This window comes from Panthera tigris, chromosome B3 (assembly GCF_018350195.1).
Source record: "Panthera tigris isolate Pti1 chromosome B3, P.tigris_Pti1_mat1.1, whole genome shotgun sequence".
In the NCBI taxonomy this organism is placed as follows: Eukaryota; Metazoa; Chordata; class Mammalia; order Carnivora; family Felidae; genus Panthera; species Panthera tigris.
The window spans coordinates 110,405,253-110,419,775 of record NC_056665.1 but is presented as its reverse complement, the minus strand read 5'-3'; the positions used below and the strand labels follow the sequence as shown (position 1 = coordinate 110,419,775).

Below are 14,523 nucleotides of genomic sequence, written 5' to 3'. Positions count from 1 at the left end.
GAGGAGGCCGCCCAAAGTCCAGGAGAGCGCCGGCACTGCCTGCATGCTGTTCAGAGCACAAGACCCCCTCGTGACCAGCCTCTGGGCAAGCCCCCTCCTCCTGCCAGCGGCTGGGGGTGGGGAGGCTTTACCCAGAGAAAGCCACACTTAAACACCCAACCCCTGGTGTCCACCAGGGCCCAGTGAGGGTGGGGGTGGGGTTCCTCAAGGTGGAAGGCTGGGACCTGGAGCCTGGTCAGGAACTCAAGACCCAGCGAGGTCTGCCTGCCCCAGAGAGAGAAAATGGAGAAGATCCAGGCTGGGCCACCACCAGGGTACCATTCCAGGAAAAGGGTACAGAAGGGTCCCCAGGGCAAGGGCCATGGCTTATTCGTCTCTGTGACTCTCAAGACAGAGGCCAGCACACAGGAGGTGCTCGATAGGTATTTATGGAATGCATGAAGACAGTGAGAGCTGAAGGGGCGGGGGCGCTGACCCGGCAGCCCCACCCCCCCTCCGTCAGGCCAGTCCTCTCTGCCCATCGGCCTTACCTTCATTCCCGCTGTTCCACCTGCTGCCACCACAGGGTCCCAGCACGCAGGCAAGGGGGAGGGGAGAAGAGATGGGTAAGCAGGAGGAAGAGCCTCTTTACAGAAGCCAGGAGCCCCCTGGGGAAGGGCTCCCACTCCCAGAACCCTCACCCGGTCTCCTGGGCTTTCAAAGGAATGACTGACAGAGCAGAGGCCCTGGGAGATGCAGAGTGCAACAGGCCTGTGTGTGTCACTCTCTCCTGCTGTTCCCCGAGGACAGGGTGCAAGGAGTGTGTGAGGAGGGAGGACTCAAGCCCCCTCCCCAGACAGCAAGGGATGAGGCCCACCTCCAGGGAGGAAGGAGGAAGGGAGGCAGCGTCCCCTCTAAACTGTCCTCAGTACCCCCACCCAGAAGGCTACCTGTGTCACACCTCCCTGCCCCTACCCGAGAGCTTGCCGGGAAGGCCCGGCCATGCTCACACTCACCTTTCTCACTGAGTTGCCTGAGCAGGTGTCTGGTGGGCTCTGAGAAGGAAAGCGAATGGACAGTCAGTGCAGGCCTGGAAACAGGCCTGGCCCCGGTCCCATGCTCACAGCGCCACCGACACCACCAGCTCAAAGTTCCCTCCAGCTTGGCTGCCATTCAGCTCTGGGGCTCCGTACCTACCGCACAGGGAAGCAGGGCCCGGGCCACCCCCAGCCAGCACCAGGAGCAGCTCTGCCCACAATCGCTGCGTTAGTGCACCTCGCCCAGGGCCCTCAGTTCCGGAGCCAGAGCCCCATGCTGCCTCCTAGGACCAACCGGCCACGTCTCTGGAGATGCCTGGCTCTACCTCAAGCCCCACCCTCCCTGCAAGAAGCACATCAGCGCATTAGCGACACCCGAGGCCCGGCCCCCTCGCAGCACCCCTGGCTGGAAAGCAGAGGTCGCACCCGACTTCCTACGGCCCTTAAGGCCTGGCTCCGTGAAGCCTCGCTGCCCGCTGGGGAGTGATGCCCGGCTGAACAGGGGCTGACCGGGCTCTGGGAACAAGATACAAAACAACACCCATTAGGCTGATGGTGTCAGCACCGTGTACCCCAGCCTTTCTGAAGACAGACCTGAGACAGGCAGGGACAAGAGGACATGTGTCGAGGGACCGCTCCACGCAGTCTTGACCTTAGCCCATACTGTTCTTGCCCCACTGGTGTTAACTGGGCAGCCCACTATAAACTTGGGGGGCAGAAGGAAAATCTACCGAGGTCTCCGGGCTGTTCCCGAGCAGGGGAGCACACTGAAGTTTTTTCCACTGAGGTGTGGGTGTGGGTACACGCACAACATAAGTAAATGTTAATCCGACTGTTTTTTTTAAGTGAGAAAAGTAGAATGCCCTACTCTTTCACCTTAAAGCTTGTAATCAAGAATATTTCGTAAGTGACAAGTAATGACAGCAGCACCTTCCGTATCCAGGGTGTACTTCTCTGCCCAGCTCAGCAGTCGGGAAGGAGGAGGCCCGGAGGCAAGAGAGTAGGTGGCTCCATGCGTCACGGCAGTGCTAGCACTGGGCCTGTGTCTCCCTCTCAGCAACTTCCTGCCCCCCCCTTTTTTGTTTTTTTTTAAACACTTTTTTAGAAGTAATCTCTACACCCAGGGTGCCTAGATGGCTCAGTCGGTTAAGCGACCGACCCTTGATTTAGGAGTTCGAGCCCTGCGTCAGGCTCCGTGCTGACAGTGTGGAGCCTGCTTGGGATTCTCTGTCTCTCTCTGTCTCTGTCTCTCTCTCTCTCTCTGCCCCTGTCACGCACACTTTCTTTCTCCCCCTCAAAATAAATAAACTCAAAAAAAATTATTTTAATAAAAAAATAAAATACTCTCTACACCCAACATGGGGCTCAAACTCATGACCCCAAGATCAAGAGTCGCATGCTCCACCGACTGAGATGGCCAGGGGCCCCTTGCCGGCCTGTCTTTACCCACACTTCTTACAAGTTCAGTCAGCTGATTTCAAACAACACAAGTGGGGAGAAGAGCTACAGGCGAGCACGCTACCACAGACGAGAACCAACGCTCCGGGTTAAGGACAGACACCACACGACGAACGCCACTGCCCTAGCTGTTCACAGGCCGCAGCAGTCTCCAGAAAGGGGAAAGTTCAACTGCGGTCAGCATCCTCTACCCCGAAAGGCTCAAGAGCAGGCAGCATGTTTTAGAAAGATGTTTGTTTCAGGGCGCCTGGGTGGCTCAGTCAGTTACGTGTATGACTTCGGCTCCGGTCAGGATCCCAGTGTTTGAGCCTCACGTCGGGCTCTGTGCCGACAGCTCCGAGCCTGGAGCCTGCCTCGGATTCTGTGTCTCCCTCTCCCTCTGCCCCTCCCCTGCTTGCACACTGTCTCTCTCTCTCTCAAAAATAAATAAACATTAAAAAAATTTTTTTAAAAAAAGGAGAGATGTTTGTTTCATAATGGTTGAAACTAAAGTATGAACACAAGTAAATAGAACACGACTCCATCCGTGTTCACGGGCTAAAGTCTCAGTCTTGTGGAAACTTAGCTCTAAAACAGCTCATTTCCTGAGTGCCTTGATAGCTGCAGTTTGGACACTGATGTTATGACAGGCGGTACTGCTGTTTCAACCACCACCACCATCATCACCTCCATGATCCAGAAGCTTCCAATGCAAAGCTATGGCAGGTTAAAGGGGAATGCTAGAAGGGCAGGAAGAACGTTACAGAAAAAAAGGAAAACAGAAAGGGCCAGAAACGTACAAAGTAACACCCTCAGTTTGGGGCTTTTAACAATACGACATCGTAAAACTTTTGCAACCATAGCAAATTTGCCTAGGGTTTAAGGTCCATTGGGAGGAACATATAACAAAACAAAATCACAAAAGCTTTCCAGAGACCGCTTGGTTCCACCTTCCAGAAAACCAAAGCCCACGTGTCAATCCACATAGTTGTTCAGGGGACCCGTGGGTCACAGCCAGTCAAAGCCCAGTGCACCACGGAGATCTAAGCCAGGACAGTGCTGCCCATACTGCCAAATCTTCTCTCCAGGGGTTTCTGAGACATTTCTCATTCCAACTCTCACCTCGTCTATGTCTGGTAGGTACCAGCTGAGGCTAAGTCTGTCCCTGGGCCTCGGACTGAAGAGTACAAACAGACGAACAGACGTAGAATACACACACTTATCACCCCCAGAGCTAAGAATAAACGCAAGGCTCTCTCTTTTTCAACAGACGATTCATTCCAGTAACTCCAAGTACATAGCAGCAAGCCCAGTCATGGAAGAAAACCCAGCAGAGGAAAACTGAACTTTTCCTGAGACCCAAAGTAAATATTTCCTGTCTGGATTTGGTGCCACTTGACATCTAACTCGTTTTCCCCGCGTCCTGCCTCTGCTCTGCTCCAGAACTGGGCTGGGGATCACCCATGATGTCTGAGCGTCACTCCTGGCTGGGCTCCAGGATTCTGAATGGCCAAGGAATAAGGTTTCAGTCGCGGGAAAGCTAAGGGGCACCGAGCCCTGAGTAAACCAGCATTCCCAGGGTGCGGGAAAAGGTGGGCTGCCCAACCCTGGGGCACAAGAAGGGCCCGAAGCAGGAGCACTGGGAGGGGTGCTCTACATGTGCCCAGCAACCCTCCCGGGACCTGCCCTTTCCCAAGATGTCCGGAGAGGTGACAGCCAGCCCCAAATGCTGCTGCACACAGTCCCCCTCCTGGCCCAGAGTCCTCCGAGGAAGCGTCTCTGCCCACACAGCCCTTCCCTTACCAGACTGCCGGCGCCCCTGCCGCACGTGGGTGGACACTTCGTCCTGGGAGGACCAAGCCTTCTTCAGGCGCTCCGGGCTGCAGCGGTACCGACTGGGATCTGCACACGAGATTCACAATCAGCCTTGGCCTAGACTCTGACTATACCTGACCACACTTCTGCTGCGCGCCCCAGCTCCAGGGGCCAGAAGCCTCCAGAGCTCCCTTCTCTTCCATCTTCCATCCAGGAACGTGAGGCACTAGGAGTCGCACCTGCCAACAGGACCATGCCCTTGACCTTGCAGCAGACCTCTAGCCTTTGACAAAAGGAGCTTCCCTTTCCCATCCTCTCTGCTCCCTGCAATATAAGCAGTAGGCAGAGCTTCCCCAGGATGCAACGTGACCTAGAGATGTGCACAACTAGGGGCAAAGCAGGCAGAAAGGGCACACTTACAGTAGGAGTCCATTTCCAAGATGGCTTCCTTGGCCTGGAAGGAAAGGAAACACCCTGTTACCACCTCACTATGTGCTGTGCCTCCCTTGCTCCACCAGCTCGGCTCTTACTGCACCGGGACACCCGCAGTGCTAGGCTGAGGCCGAGGGCATAGGCTGATCCCCACTGTCGAGTGGAGCCAACGTCCAGAGGGTGAGGCACTGGTGGGCCCCTGGCCCTGGCTGAGGATCACCTCTCCCTGCAGCCCATCAGGGGCTAGGTGGGGTACCCCCCGGCACTCACCTTCTGGGGGATAGTGGTGTGGTGGTTCTCCAGGATGAGCCTCTTGATGTGGTGAGTCCAGCTCCGTTTCTCCTCCACTGTCTTGGCCTGGAAGGACCCGAGGGAGAGGGAGCCAGGTGTTATTATCACAAGACTGAAGCCGTCCAACGTAGGCCACGCTTGTCAGGGGGGCAGCGGCAGAAAGATGGCCTGTGCTGGGGCCTCTGTGAGGTTATCTTAACTCCCCAACACAAGCCTGAGAGATGTCCACAATGATCTCTACCTTCCAGAGAGAGACACTGAGGCTCAGTAGAGCCAAGCGAGCTGAGAAGGCAGGTCTGTCCCCAGCCTCCCAACCCTCACCTGGATGTTGTACTGCTGCTTGCTGTGCTTGTAGTGGGTGACGGTGAAGCACAGGGAGTCTCTGGTGCTTTCGATCAGCATCAGGGAGGAGCACTGGGGCAGAGAGAGAGTGCAGTCAAGCACAAGAAGGGACACTGGGGGGGTGGGAGTGACCTGGGGCCCCAGCCCCTCGAGACCATCTGGGGAGGCAGGAAGAGTAATCTCAGAAGGATAGAGCTGTATCCACACCAACCCGGAGCCCATGAAGAGGTCAAGAAGTGCAGCCTGGGGGCGTCTGGCTGACTCAGTCAGTAAAGCATGTGACTCTTGATCTTGGAGTTTTAGGTTCGAGTCCCACACTGGTGGAGAGATTACTTCAAGATAAAATCTTTTTTTTTTAATTAATTTATTTTTATTTTATGAGAGAAAGCAGAGGGAGAGGGAGAGGGAGAGGGAGAGAGAATCCCAAGCAGGCTCCACGCCCAGTGCGGAGCCTAACTCGGGGCTCCATCCCACGACCCCGGGATCATGACCTGAGTCAAAATCAAGAGTCCAACACTCAACTGACTGAGCCACCCAGGCGCCCCAAAAACAAAATCTTTAACATTTATTTATTTTTGAGACAGAGAGAGACAGAGCATGAACGGGGGAGGGTCAGAGAGAGGGAGACACAGAATCTGAAACAGGCTCCAGGCTCTGAGCTGTCAGCTCAGTGCCTGACGCGGGGCTTGAACTCACGGACTGCGAGATCATGACCCGAGCTGAAGTCGGCCGCTTAACCGACTGAGCCACCCAGGCGCCCCAAAAACAAAATCTTTAAAAAAAAAAAAAAAAAAAGGGTCTGGAGATTGGCCCACTAAAATGGGGGAAGTGGAGAAGGAGTGGAGGGGCAGAGAACATGACAGCAGCCTGGTTACCGGGATATGACTCTTGTAGACAAAGTGATCGCCTCGCTTCTTGGTGATGAGCAGAGCTTTGTCAAAGAGGAAGAAGGTCCTCTCGTTGCGCACGCGGTGCACGCGGAACGTGCCCTCCAGGACGAGCTCCCCGTAGATGGTCAGGTCTGGTCCCTTCCAATTGATGAGCAGTGACTGAATCTCCTGCAGCAGAGAAGCAGGGAGCCCCAGAGTCAGGCTGCTCATGACACTCTGGGGACTGCGTGAGCCCCAGAAAACTCCTGCAGACACAGCCACCACCTGCATCCGCCAGACACACGCTGCCACAAGGGCTCGCCACAGAGAAGCCCACCCCACAGGGAAACGAGCCCTCAGCTCACCGCAGCAGGCGGCCACATGCGCTCTCCCAAGCGCCACCCCACCTCGCCCCACCACCCCTGCGAGTCCCTCCAGCCGCCAGCCCTGCAGCACCTGGAGCCGGACTGCATGCTCGTGCCTCCTCTTCATGTCATTGATGTACCAGGCCACGCAGGTCATGGTGTCAATGGCATCCTCCACCACCTCGAAGCCGTCTTCTTCTTCATCAAAATGTTTGGCGATTTCCTGTGCGGGAGACAGGCGCTCAGGCGGCCCAGACTCAGGCCCTGCCTCTCCCCTGGGCCCCGCATCCTCAGGAAGACCTCTGGGTTACCTGGAGCAGCAGGTGGTACTTGAGGATGCGCTGGACGGGCTTCAGCAAGTAGGAGCCCAAGGGCAGAGAGTGCTGTAGCAGCTCCTGCCGGTCCCGAAAGAACTTGGCCTGTTGCTTGTCCCGCATGCACTCGGTCAGGGCGGCCACTGAGCTGGGAGGGGGGGAGGCGGCCGTCACTGCCTGGGAAGGCCTAGATGGGGGCGTGTGGTGCTCCAGGCCCACCAAATAACTCTACCTCCCCTCTCCACCCCAATTACTCACTTGGGGTAGTTGTTGCAATACTGGGTGTAGATATCAAACTCTTGGCTCTAAGAAGAGACCGAACAAAGATAGTGATTTCTGGGAGGCTGCAAACTTGGGAATACCAAAAACATGGCCCTGATCCCCAGAGTACACTCTGCCCCCCTTTTCCTGAACACCTGCAGATCCATCCTTGTACCCATCTCCCTGGGACACCCCATCCACCTAGCAGCCCCTGGCTCCACCCCAGAATGCCCCTCCCACCTGAGGCACCCCAGAACGCCCCTCCTTCCCCTGGCAGAAGCCTCTGCTGGGCATTCCTGTGCCTCTGAGTCCCCAGCAAGGTGGGACAAGAGGCAAGAAGCCAGCCCTTCTTACCCTTTCCACAAAGCAGCTGGCCACAGCCACAGGGTCACTATTGCAGCCGTCCAGGTCTCTGAGTAGCTGGCTGGGGGAGGGGGGAGTGGTCGTCAGACCCCAGACAGCTCACAGCCTCCACACCTACCAACAAGTCCCCTCCCCAACCTCCTGGTTCCCAGATACACAGCCAGCCCTGGTGACACGCCAAAGAGTCAGGGCTTCTCCCCCCTCAGAGTGAGCCCCATGCAGGCCAGCAACCACAGAGTATTCAGCACTGCCGCAAAGATGGGGAGCAAAGGAGCCCCACATGCTCAGCAAGCAAGAGAAAGGGGATGCGAGTACCCACCTTGGGAGGAGAGACAGCTCCTCTGCAAGCAGAAGGAGTCAAACACACACAGACTGAGATTAAAGGGGGAAGAAGAAGAGGGCTGGGATTCCCAAAGTAAGCAAAGGCCCCCGACACACACACCGCGGTGCAAAAGGATGCAGGAAAGGGAGAGAGGGGGAGTCCCAGAGCCTGAACTTGGATTCGGGTTGGGATGCTATGGGAAACCCTAACCACAACGCTCCCCTGTCACCTCCTCCCATGCATTTGTCTTCCCAACCCCCACCAGCACCTGGCCCAAGTCACCCTGCCCTCCCAGCCTTCTGAAGCTTGCACTGCAGGAAGTCTCTCAGCCATCTCAGAGGGCCCTATATCCTATCAATGCTGTCCCCTCAAGCACGCTCCCCCGACCAGTGCCCTCGCCCTGGGGAATCTGTGGGCCCAGGCAGCACACGCCATATCTTCAAGGAGCCCCTTTGCCCTGAAGTAGCCTCCTGCCAGACCTCACTCAGCCTCCCCTTTCGCCTGATCTGTTCATTCACCTAATGGGTCAGATCACCTCCAGGGAGCCCTGGTTTCCCATGGGGTCAGTAGGAGGGTGATGAAGAAGTTAAGGGATGTGCAAGAAGGGGAGAAAGATGGAAGAGACAAAGGGCCACAAAGGGACAGAGAGAAGAGCATCACATGCCAGAGTCCAGCCATTCCCTGAGGGGGTGCTGGCCTGGCCCAGTCTGGCCCCAACATGCACATGACCTCAGATGGTCTCCCCCGCCTGACAGGAGGCACAGCAGCCCCAGGGCACATGACCCCACACCCCCTCTCTCCTACAGGGAGCTGACTGTAGCACCTTACAGGGGTAGAGCACCACTACCCACCCACCCTCAGTGATCAGGCCCCTGGCCCACATGTCACAGCCCAGGAGACTAGGCCCATCCAGGGCCCTTCTAGGCCCTAAGATGGGCCTCATAGGCAGAACGCAGTATGTGTTAGTCCCACTCCATACCTGTTCAGTGCATAGATGTTTTCTATGTTCCCAAAGAGGGCGCTGACTTGTTCTGGCTTCAGCAGCCCAGGCGTGTCAATGATCTTCAAGAGGTAGTCCTGCGTGGAGGGAGGCATCAGAGCCCATCCTCCACCCTGCCCCAGGTACAGTCCGTCCCCCCACTTCCTCCAGCCACACCCCATTTCTGTACAACCACAGTGTGACTTCACAGACATGGCCTACCGTACTGGGCTGCATAGTTCCCCACGCCCCAACTGATATCCATTCAGAACCTCAGGAGGTGACCTCACTTGGAAATAGAGTCTTTGCAGATGTAATGAGTCAAGGATCTCAGGACGATATTCTACTGGATTTAGGGTGGGCCCTAACTCCAATGACTGGTGTCCTCACAAGAGGAAAGGACACAGAGAAGGCAGCGATAGGAAGGTGGAGGCAGAGGTCGGGATAATAGATCAACAGGCCGAGGAACGCAAAGGATAGGCAGCAACCACCTGGCAGAAGCCAGGAGAGAGGCGTGGAACGCATTCTGCCTCCTAAACCAAGATAGACTAAGTGTCTGCGTTTTACTCACGCAGCTTGAGGTTATCTATTACAGCAGCCCTGGAAACAAATACACGGTTCCCTCTGCAGCGAGCAGAGGGCGTCCTCAGTGGCAGCCACACAGCCACCTTCCTGCGTGCCCGCAGTGTGAAATGCCTCACCAACATGGCCCTACGAGGTGGGTGCGTCTTCACGTCCCAGGTGAGGAACCCGAGGCTCAGGAGCTTACGCAGGTGCCCGAGACCCCGTAGCCAGGCAACCACAGAGCAGGGATCTGGGCACAGGTGGGCAACATCCAGGCCAGTGTCCTCACTGTGATCAGTTTCCATGAGCACAGCAGTCCCCGCCCCTCCCCACCAACCGTGCCTGCCCCCTAATGGCCTGCAGGAGATTCTGTGGGCCCGGGCTACTGATGTGACCCAAAGTTGTAAGGCAGTGGGAGCGGTCAGAGGCTCCCCCAGAGCAGGCCGCATGAGACCTCCCCACTACTCCATGGGAAGCAGGTCTTCTGAAACCAACTATCAGGGAGAAGTTTCCTTCCAGGGGTGGAAGCAGGTTTACAACAGAGCTGGGCCACCAGGAGCCAGAGGCCGGGCCCCCTCCCAACCTTAGCCCCTTGGGTGGCGGGCCTCACCTCCACGATGCTGCGCAGGTCCTGCACATACATCCGCTCCGTCTCCACGATCTCCCGCACCACTCGGCCCAGGTAGCTGAGCTTATGTGCTGGGGCCGCCGGGGCCCGGCTGCTGAACGGAGACAGGGGCCCCCTCACGCTCAGCCAGCCGCTGGAGTTGGGGTTGCCGTTGGGGGGATGCCGGCCGCGCGGGGAGCCTGCCCCGTTCTCAGCAGAAGCCTCGGAGCCACTGGGATCCTCCATGACACCGCGGCTGTCACGGGATGAACCCGACGAGGAGGTGGTGGAGGTCAGGCTCACTGGCCGCTCCTGGCTGCACTCTTGGCGGAGAGAGGCAGAGACAGGCATCCTGGCATCGCTGCCTGGAGAGGGCACTCCAGAGAGATTCTGGGTGGGACAGACAAAGAATTGAACCTTGGAATCTTCACAGAAACTGAAGGGAAACGGGTGGCTGCTGGGGGAGGAGGGAATGCCGAGTTAGTATTTAATGGGTACGGAGTTTCCATTTTGCGAGGTAATCAAGTCCGGGGGATGATGGTGGTGACAGATGAGCAACACTGGGAATGTACTTAATGCCACTGAAACACCACACACTTAAAAATGGTTACAATGGAAATGTTATGTCTGTGTATTTCACCACAATGTTAAAAACAACAGCTCTGAATGTGGAGGGGGTCCTTTCCCTCGGAATCTGCCAACAGGCACAAGGAGGCCCAGGTAACATGCCTTCCTGGCTCCAAGCTTTCCCAGGGTGAGGATGGGCAAACCACATCCAAGGACAATAAAGGGCTCAGAAACCCGATGCCCAGAAAAGCAGAGAGGACATCTCCACCATAGCAGCAGTGAGGGTGCATTCGGATGGAATCCCAAGCCCGGCCCCACTGCCGTGGCAAAGCTCCCAGCCTCTCAAAACCTCAGCATCTCAGCACCTACCCAAGGGTTGTGTCCACGAGGATGCAGGGACCTGCTAACACATACAGGTCTGAGCGCGGTGGCTGGCACAAAGCAAGGGCTCCATAACTCATCAGAACAGTGATGATAACAGCAATTGTCAAAAAGCACTTCCCAAGTGCCCACTTGTCGGGACCTGTGCTGGGGTCACCAGCAAGGGCAGGTAAAGATCTTGCTCTTAAAACCTAAGACAACACACACGCCAGAGAGTAAGAATCTCCTCGGGATTCCATCTCTGGGGCACGAGCGACTTCACCATGAATCTGAAACCTTCTGGATACTGACAGGGAAGGTAGAGGAGATAGTACGAAGGCTCCCCAACCCCCAGCACCTGGCACAGGCCCTGACTCACCCCAGCTCCCAGCGCCCAGGAAATGCCCCAAGGCTGAGCCACCGATGAGTCTCCCTAAATTCCCTTTAGCACAGCTAAGTCAGGAAGGCCAGCAAGCAGGAAACTGCTCCCAGGTAAGGCAAATACAGCCCCGGGTGGACTTTATTCCTGAGCAGGTGGTACTGTTCACAGGTAGGCCAACCTGGAGCAGTAAGTCTGGGAGGGGCTATGGCCTCTGGGAAGGAGAGGAACATTCCACTCCAACCCCAGAAGACTGCAGCTCGCCAGCACCACTTCCCAGAACGTGTATTTCTGTTTCCACAGGAACCAAGTTCTAGAACATCACTCTCATTACCAATAACCCAAAGCCTTCACCCCTAGTTTTAGGGCTCAGAAATTACTAGACCACAGCCTAGAGCTCTTCACAGCTATGAGAAGGATCTAGAAGGTGGCCTCACTCCGGTAACCTTGAATTTCCCCCTGCTTTTCTGTGCCTCTGCCCCAACCTGGAACAAGTAGCCCTAAGCTCTTGCTTTTGCAAATGTTCTATTTGCCTGGACATTATTTCCTCTCCATCTACCCCACGTCATGCCACCCCCCCAACCTGTGTCACTTATACCCAATCCTCAGGTTTCAGATTAGAAGCCAGCCCTCTTTCTAGAAACCTCCCCAGAATACAAACCTGGAGGCCCCCTTCTACCTACTCCTACAGAACCCCAGGATTACCCTTACACCCCCTGTGTGACTGTGACTAGTGTGAGATCCCCTCCTCTAGACTGTAAGTGACCTAAGCTCAGGGGCCTTAAAGGTGATCTGGCAAAGGGAAAATGATGAACAAACCAGTGCTTCTCCTGAGCTGAAAATCAAGAGCCCAGCAAGGACCCTCTCCAGCACAGCACTTTGCCACAGAAGGTCTCAGCTTGGGCAGGGGGAGGGGTGTCACCTCCTCTGCAATCTATAGGAAGGAGCCTCTCATTGTGCAGGTAAGGACACAGTGGCAGCGCTGAGGCCATTCCAGCCTTCTCCCTCCCTTCCAGGCACAACAAGGGAGGATTAATTAACAAGCTCATCTTGGTGAAACTCTGAGCATCGCCGAGGAAAGCCCCTTGGGAAATGCAACATTGCTCCTTTTTCCTCCCTCCTCAAAAGAGCCTTTAAAATTAACCAACTAGGCCTTTCTACAGAACCAGCCCGCAGGGTAACGCTGTGTCATTTCAGCACAAAGAAAGACACAGATCCAAACTCCGCCCCAGCCCTTAACCCTCAGTCCTGTGGGACTCTGGTGTCCTTCAAAGCCTGCTGCACTGTCAGGCACCCACCCACCCCCCCCTTCCCCACTCCCCACAGTCAGTCGGTAGCAGCTGGAATAATGGGGCAGAAACTCACGGCCTAAGACCTTTCCCAGATCAAACCTGGGGTCAGTCGGCCCCTAAGGGGATGCTAAATGGCAAAGGCCCAAGTCCCTGATGGATTTCACAGCCAGCCAGGTCAGTTTTAAAGTAGATTAGCCACAGCCCCCCTCCCCCCACAACACACTCTCTCAGGGAGATTAATCTCTAAGGGGTGCCTTCTGAGGGTCACTCTTTACAGACCCCATTGCCCTGTGAACACAGAAACGAAAGCATCTTTTCTCCTTGGAGAAATTTCCTCTGGTTGAACGTAGTCATCTGCCTGCAAACCAAGCTCCCATTCTCAAAGTCATGCCCATGCCCAGGAGTCCCCCTGGGGCTGAGACAAAGCATACCAGCCAAGAGCTGAAGCGTTCTAAGTGCTACAGAAACAAGTCACTTCCATCTCCTAACAACTCTACAAGGTCAGCACCATTACTACCCCCATTTTACAGACACAGAAACTTGAGGCCACAAGGTAGCATGTGGTGGCTCCTGGATTTGAATTCAGGCACACAAGGCTCCAGTGTTTAAGCCCCCCTGCCCCAGCTGCTGCCTCCCTAATGGATTTTACACAAGCCAGGGCCACAATTAGTCACAGACCTGAATGCATTGGCTTTGCTTCACCATAAACCGTGGGTGGGGGGCTTATAAAGACTTGTTTTACCGCCATACTTCATCTATCCTAACAAAGGCCACGGAGGTAAAGGAATGAAAGTTAAAGATTCCTTCTGGCTATTTCTAGACCCCACTACTATGTGACCTCTGGCCCGTACCCTCCAGTTGGAACAATGTGGTAAAATACAGATTCCAAGTCAAAGGAGAGCAGGTCACAGAGAAGCGGAAAAGCTTGAGGTCACCAGGATCGGACTATAATTCCTTGCATGAGACAAGCTCCGCAGGGACCAGGAGCCCCAGGATCACAAGGCTGTCCAGGACAGGAAGCTTGCTGGAAAACAACTTAAAGACCCAAAAAGGGAGGATGACAAGCATGTGGGGCCGTGAGAGCAAACCAGGCGGAGTACAGGGGGGCTGTTAGTAGAGTGTGAGTACACTCTGGTCCTAAAAGCCTGATCCCAACCAATACTGTGTGTGTGGTTCGGACTCCCAAAGAGACGGCAGAAGGACTGCCCACATACCCCTGGGCAGAGGCAACCTCTCCTTCCTTCCTCTTCCCTGAGTATCGCCCCAAACTGTTAAGAGTCACCTCAAAGCCAAGATTAGACCCAGGTCTTCAAACTCATCTGGAAGACACAGTCTGCTGGGGAAGTGGGAGCCTAGAGAAGGAGGTGACAGAGAGCAGCCAAACCCCCAAGCCAGATGCCCACACCCACCGCCCCCTACCACGCCCAGTCTCCAGTTCCCCTAAGTGTCCCCCAGCCATGACCTGTTCCATCCCTCAACATGAGTCAGTCCAATCATCAATCAATGAATCAGTCTTCTGGAAAACTCTCTCTCCAGTCCCACACCTGTGACGGTCCCCTAAGCCTTTCTTTTTGACGGACCCAAGAAGTGGCTCAGACATACATTTTGGGGAGGGGGGAGGCAGAGGCACGAGAGGAATGGAGATTCATTTTTCTTTTTTTTTTTTTTAACGTTCTCTAAATTTAACAATCCACACCCTTCCTCCACCCACACCTCTCCAGGTTATCAACTCCGCCTGCTGAGGACCTTCCCCAGGCAGGGAGGCAGGCTGCAGCAGGCCTCTAGGATTCCCAGCACAGCTGAACGGGGGTCAAGTCCCACACCTCCTCCTCCTCACCAGGCTTCAGCACCAGGCCCCCAACCGAACCCACACCCCTGCCTCCAACAGAAAAAATGACAAAACCCACAATTAGCCCCCATGTTCTGTCCTCAAGCCTCTGGTCACTGA

General features: G+C 55.6%; 1 protein-coding gene across 5 annotated transcripts in view; it reads right to left on the bottom strand.

Annotated features, from left to right (window-relative positions):
• Window positions 1–14,523, bottom strand: part of PLEKHG3 (pleckstrin homology and RhoGEF domain containing G3) — a 42,585-nt gene that overhangs the window by 5,472 nt on the left and 22,590 nt on the right. For 2 of the 5 annotated variants that reach the window (XM_042989900.1, XM_042989899.1), the window contains exons 2-15: window positions 9,981–10,367; window positions 8,807–8,904; window positions 7,497–7,566; window positions 7,140–7,186; window positions 6,879–7,029; window positions 6,659–6,790; window positions 6,209–6,391; window positions 5,313–5,405; window positions 4,971–5,057; window positions 4,689–4,722; window positions 4,257–4,355; window positions 1,443–1,532; window positions 996–1,034; window positions 531–553 (exon numbers count right to left, since the gene is read on the bottom strand). In XM_042989900.1, coding sequence (XP_042845834.1) covers window positions 531–553; window positions 996–1,034; window positions 1,443–1,532; window positions 4,257–4,355; window positions 4,689–4,722; window positions 4,971–5,057; window positions 5,313–5,405; window positions 6,209–6,391; window positions 6,659–6,790; window positions 6,879–7,029; window positions 7,140–7,186; window positions 7,497–7,566; window positions 8,807–8,904; window positions 9,981–10,328 — 1,494 coding nt within the window. In that variant the 5' untranslated portion in view covers window positions 10,329–10,367. The remainder of the gene's footprint in view (window positions 1–530; window positions 554–995; window positions 1,035–1,442; window positions 1,533–4,256; window positions 4,356–4,688; window positions 4,723–4,970; window positions 5,058–5,312; window positions 5,406–6,208; window positions 6,392–6,658; window positions 6,791–6,878; window positions 7,030–7,139; window positions 7,187–7,496; window positions 7,567–8,806; window positions 8,905–9,980; window positions 10,368–14,523) is intronic. The other 3 variants (XM_042989901.1, XM_042989902.1, XM_042989903.1) reach the window with 3 other exon arrangements.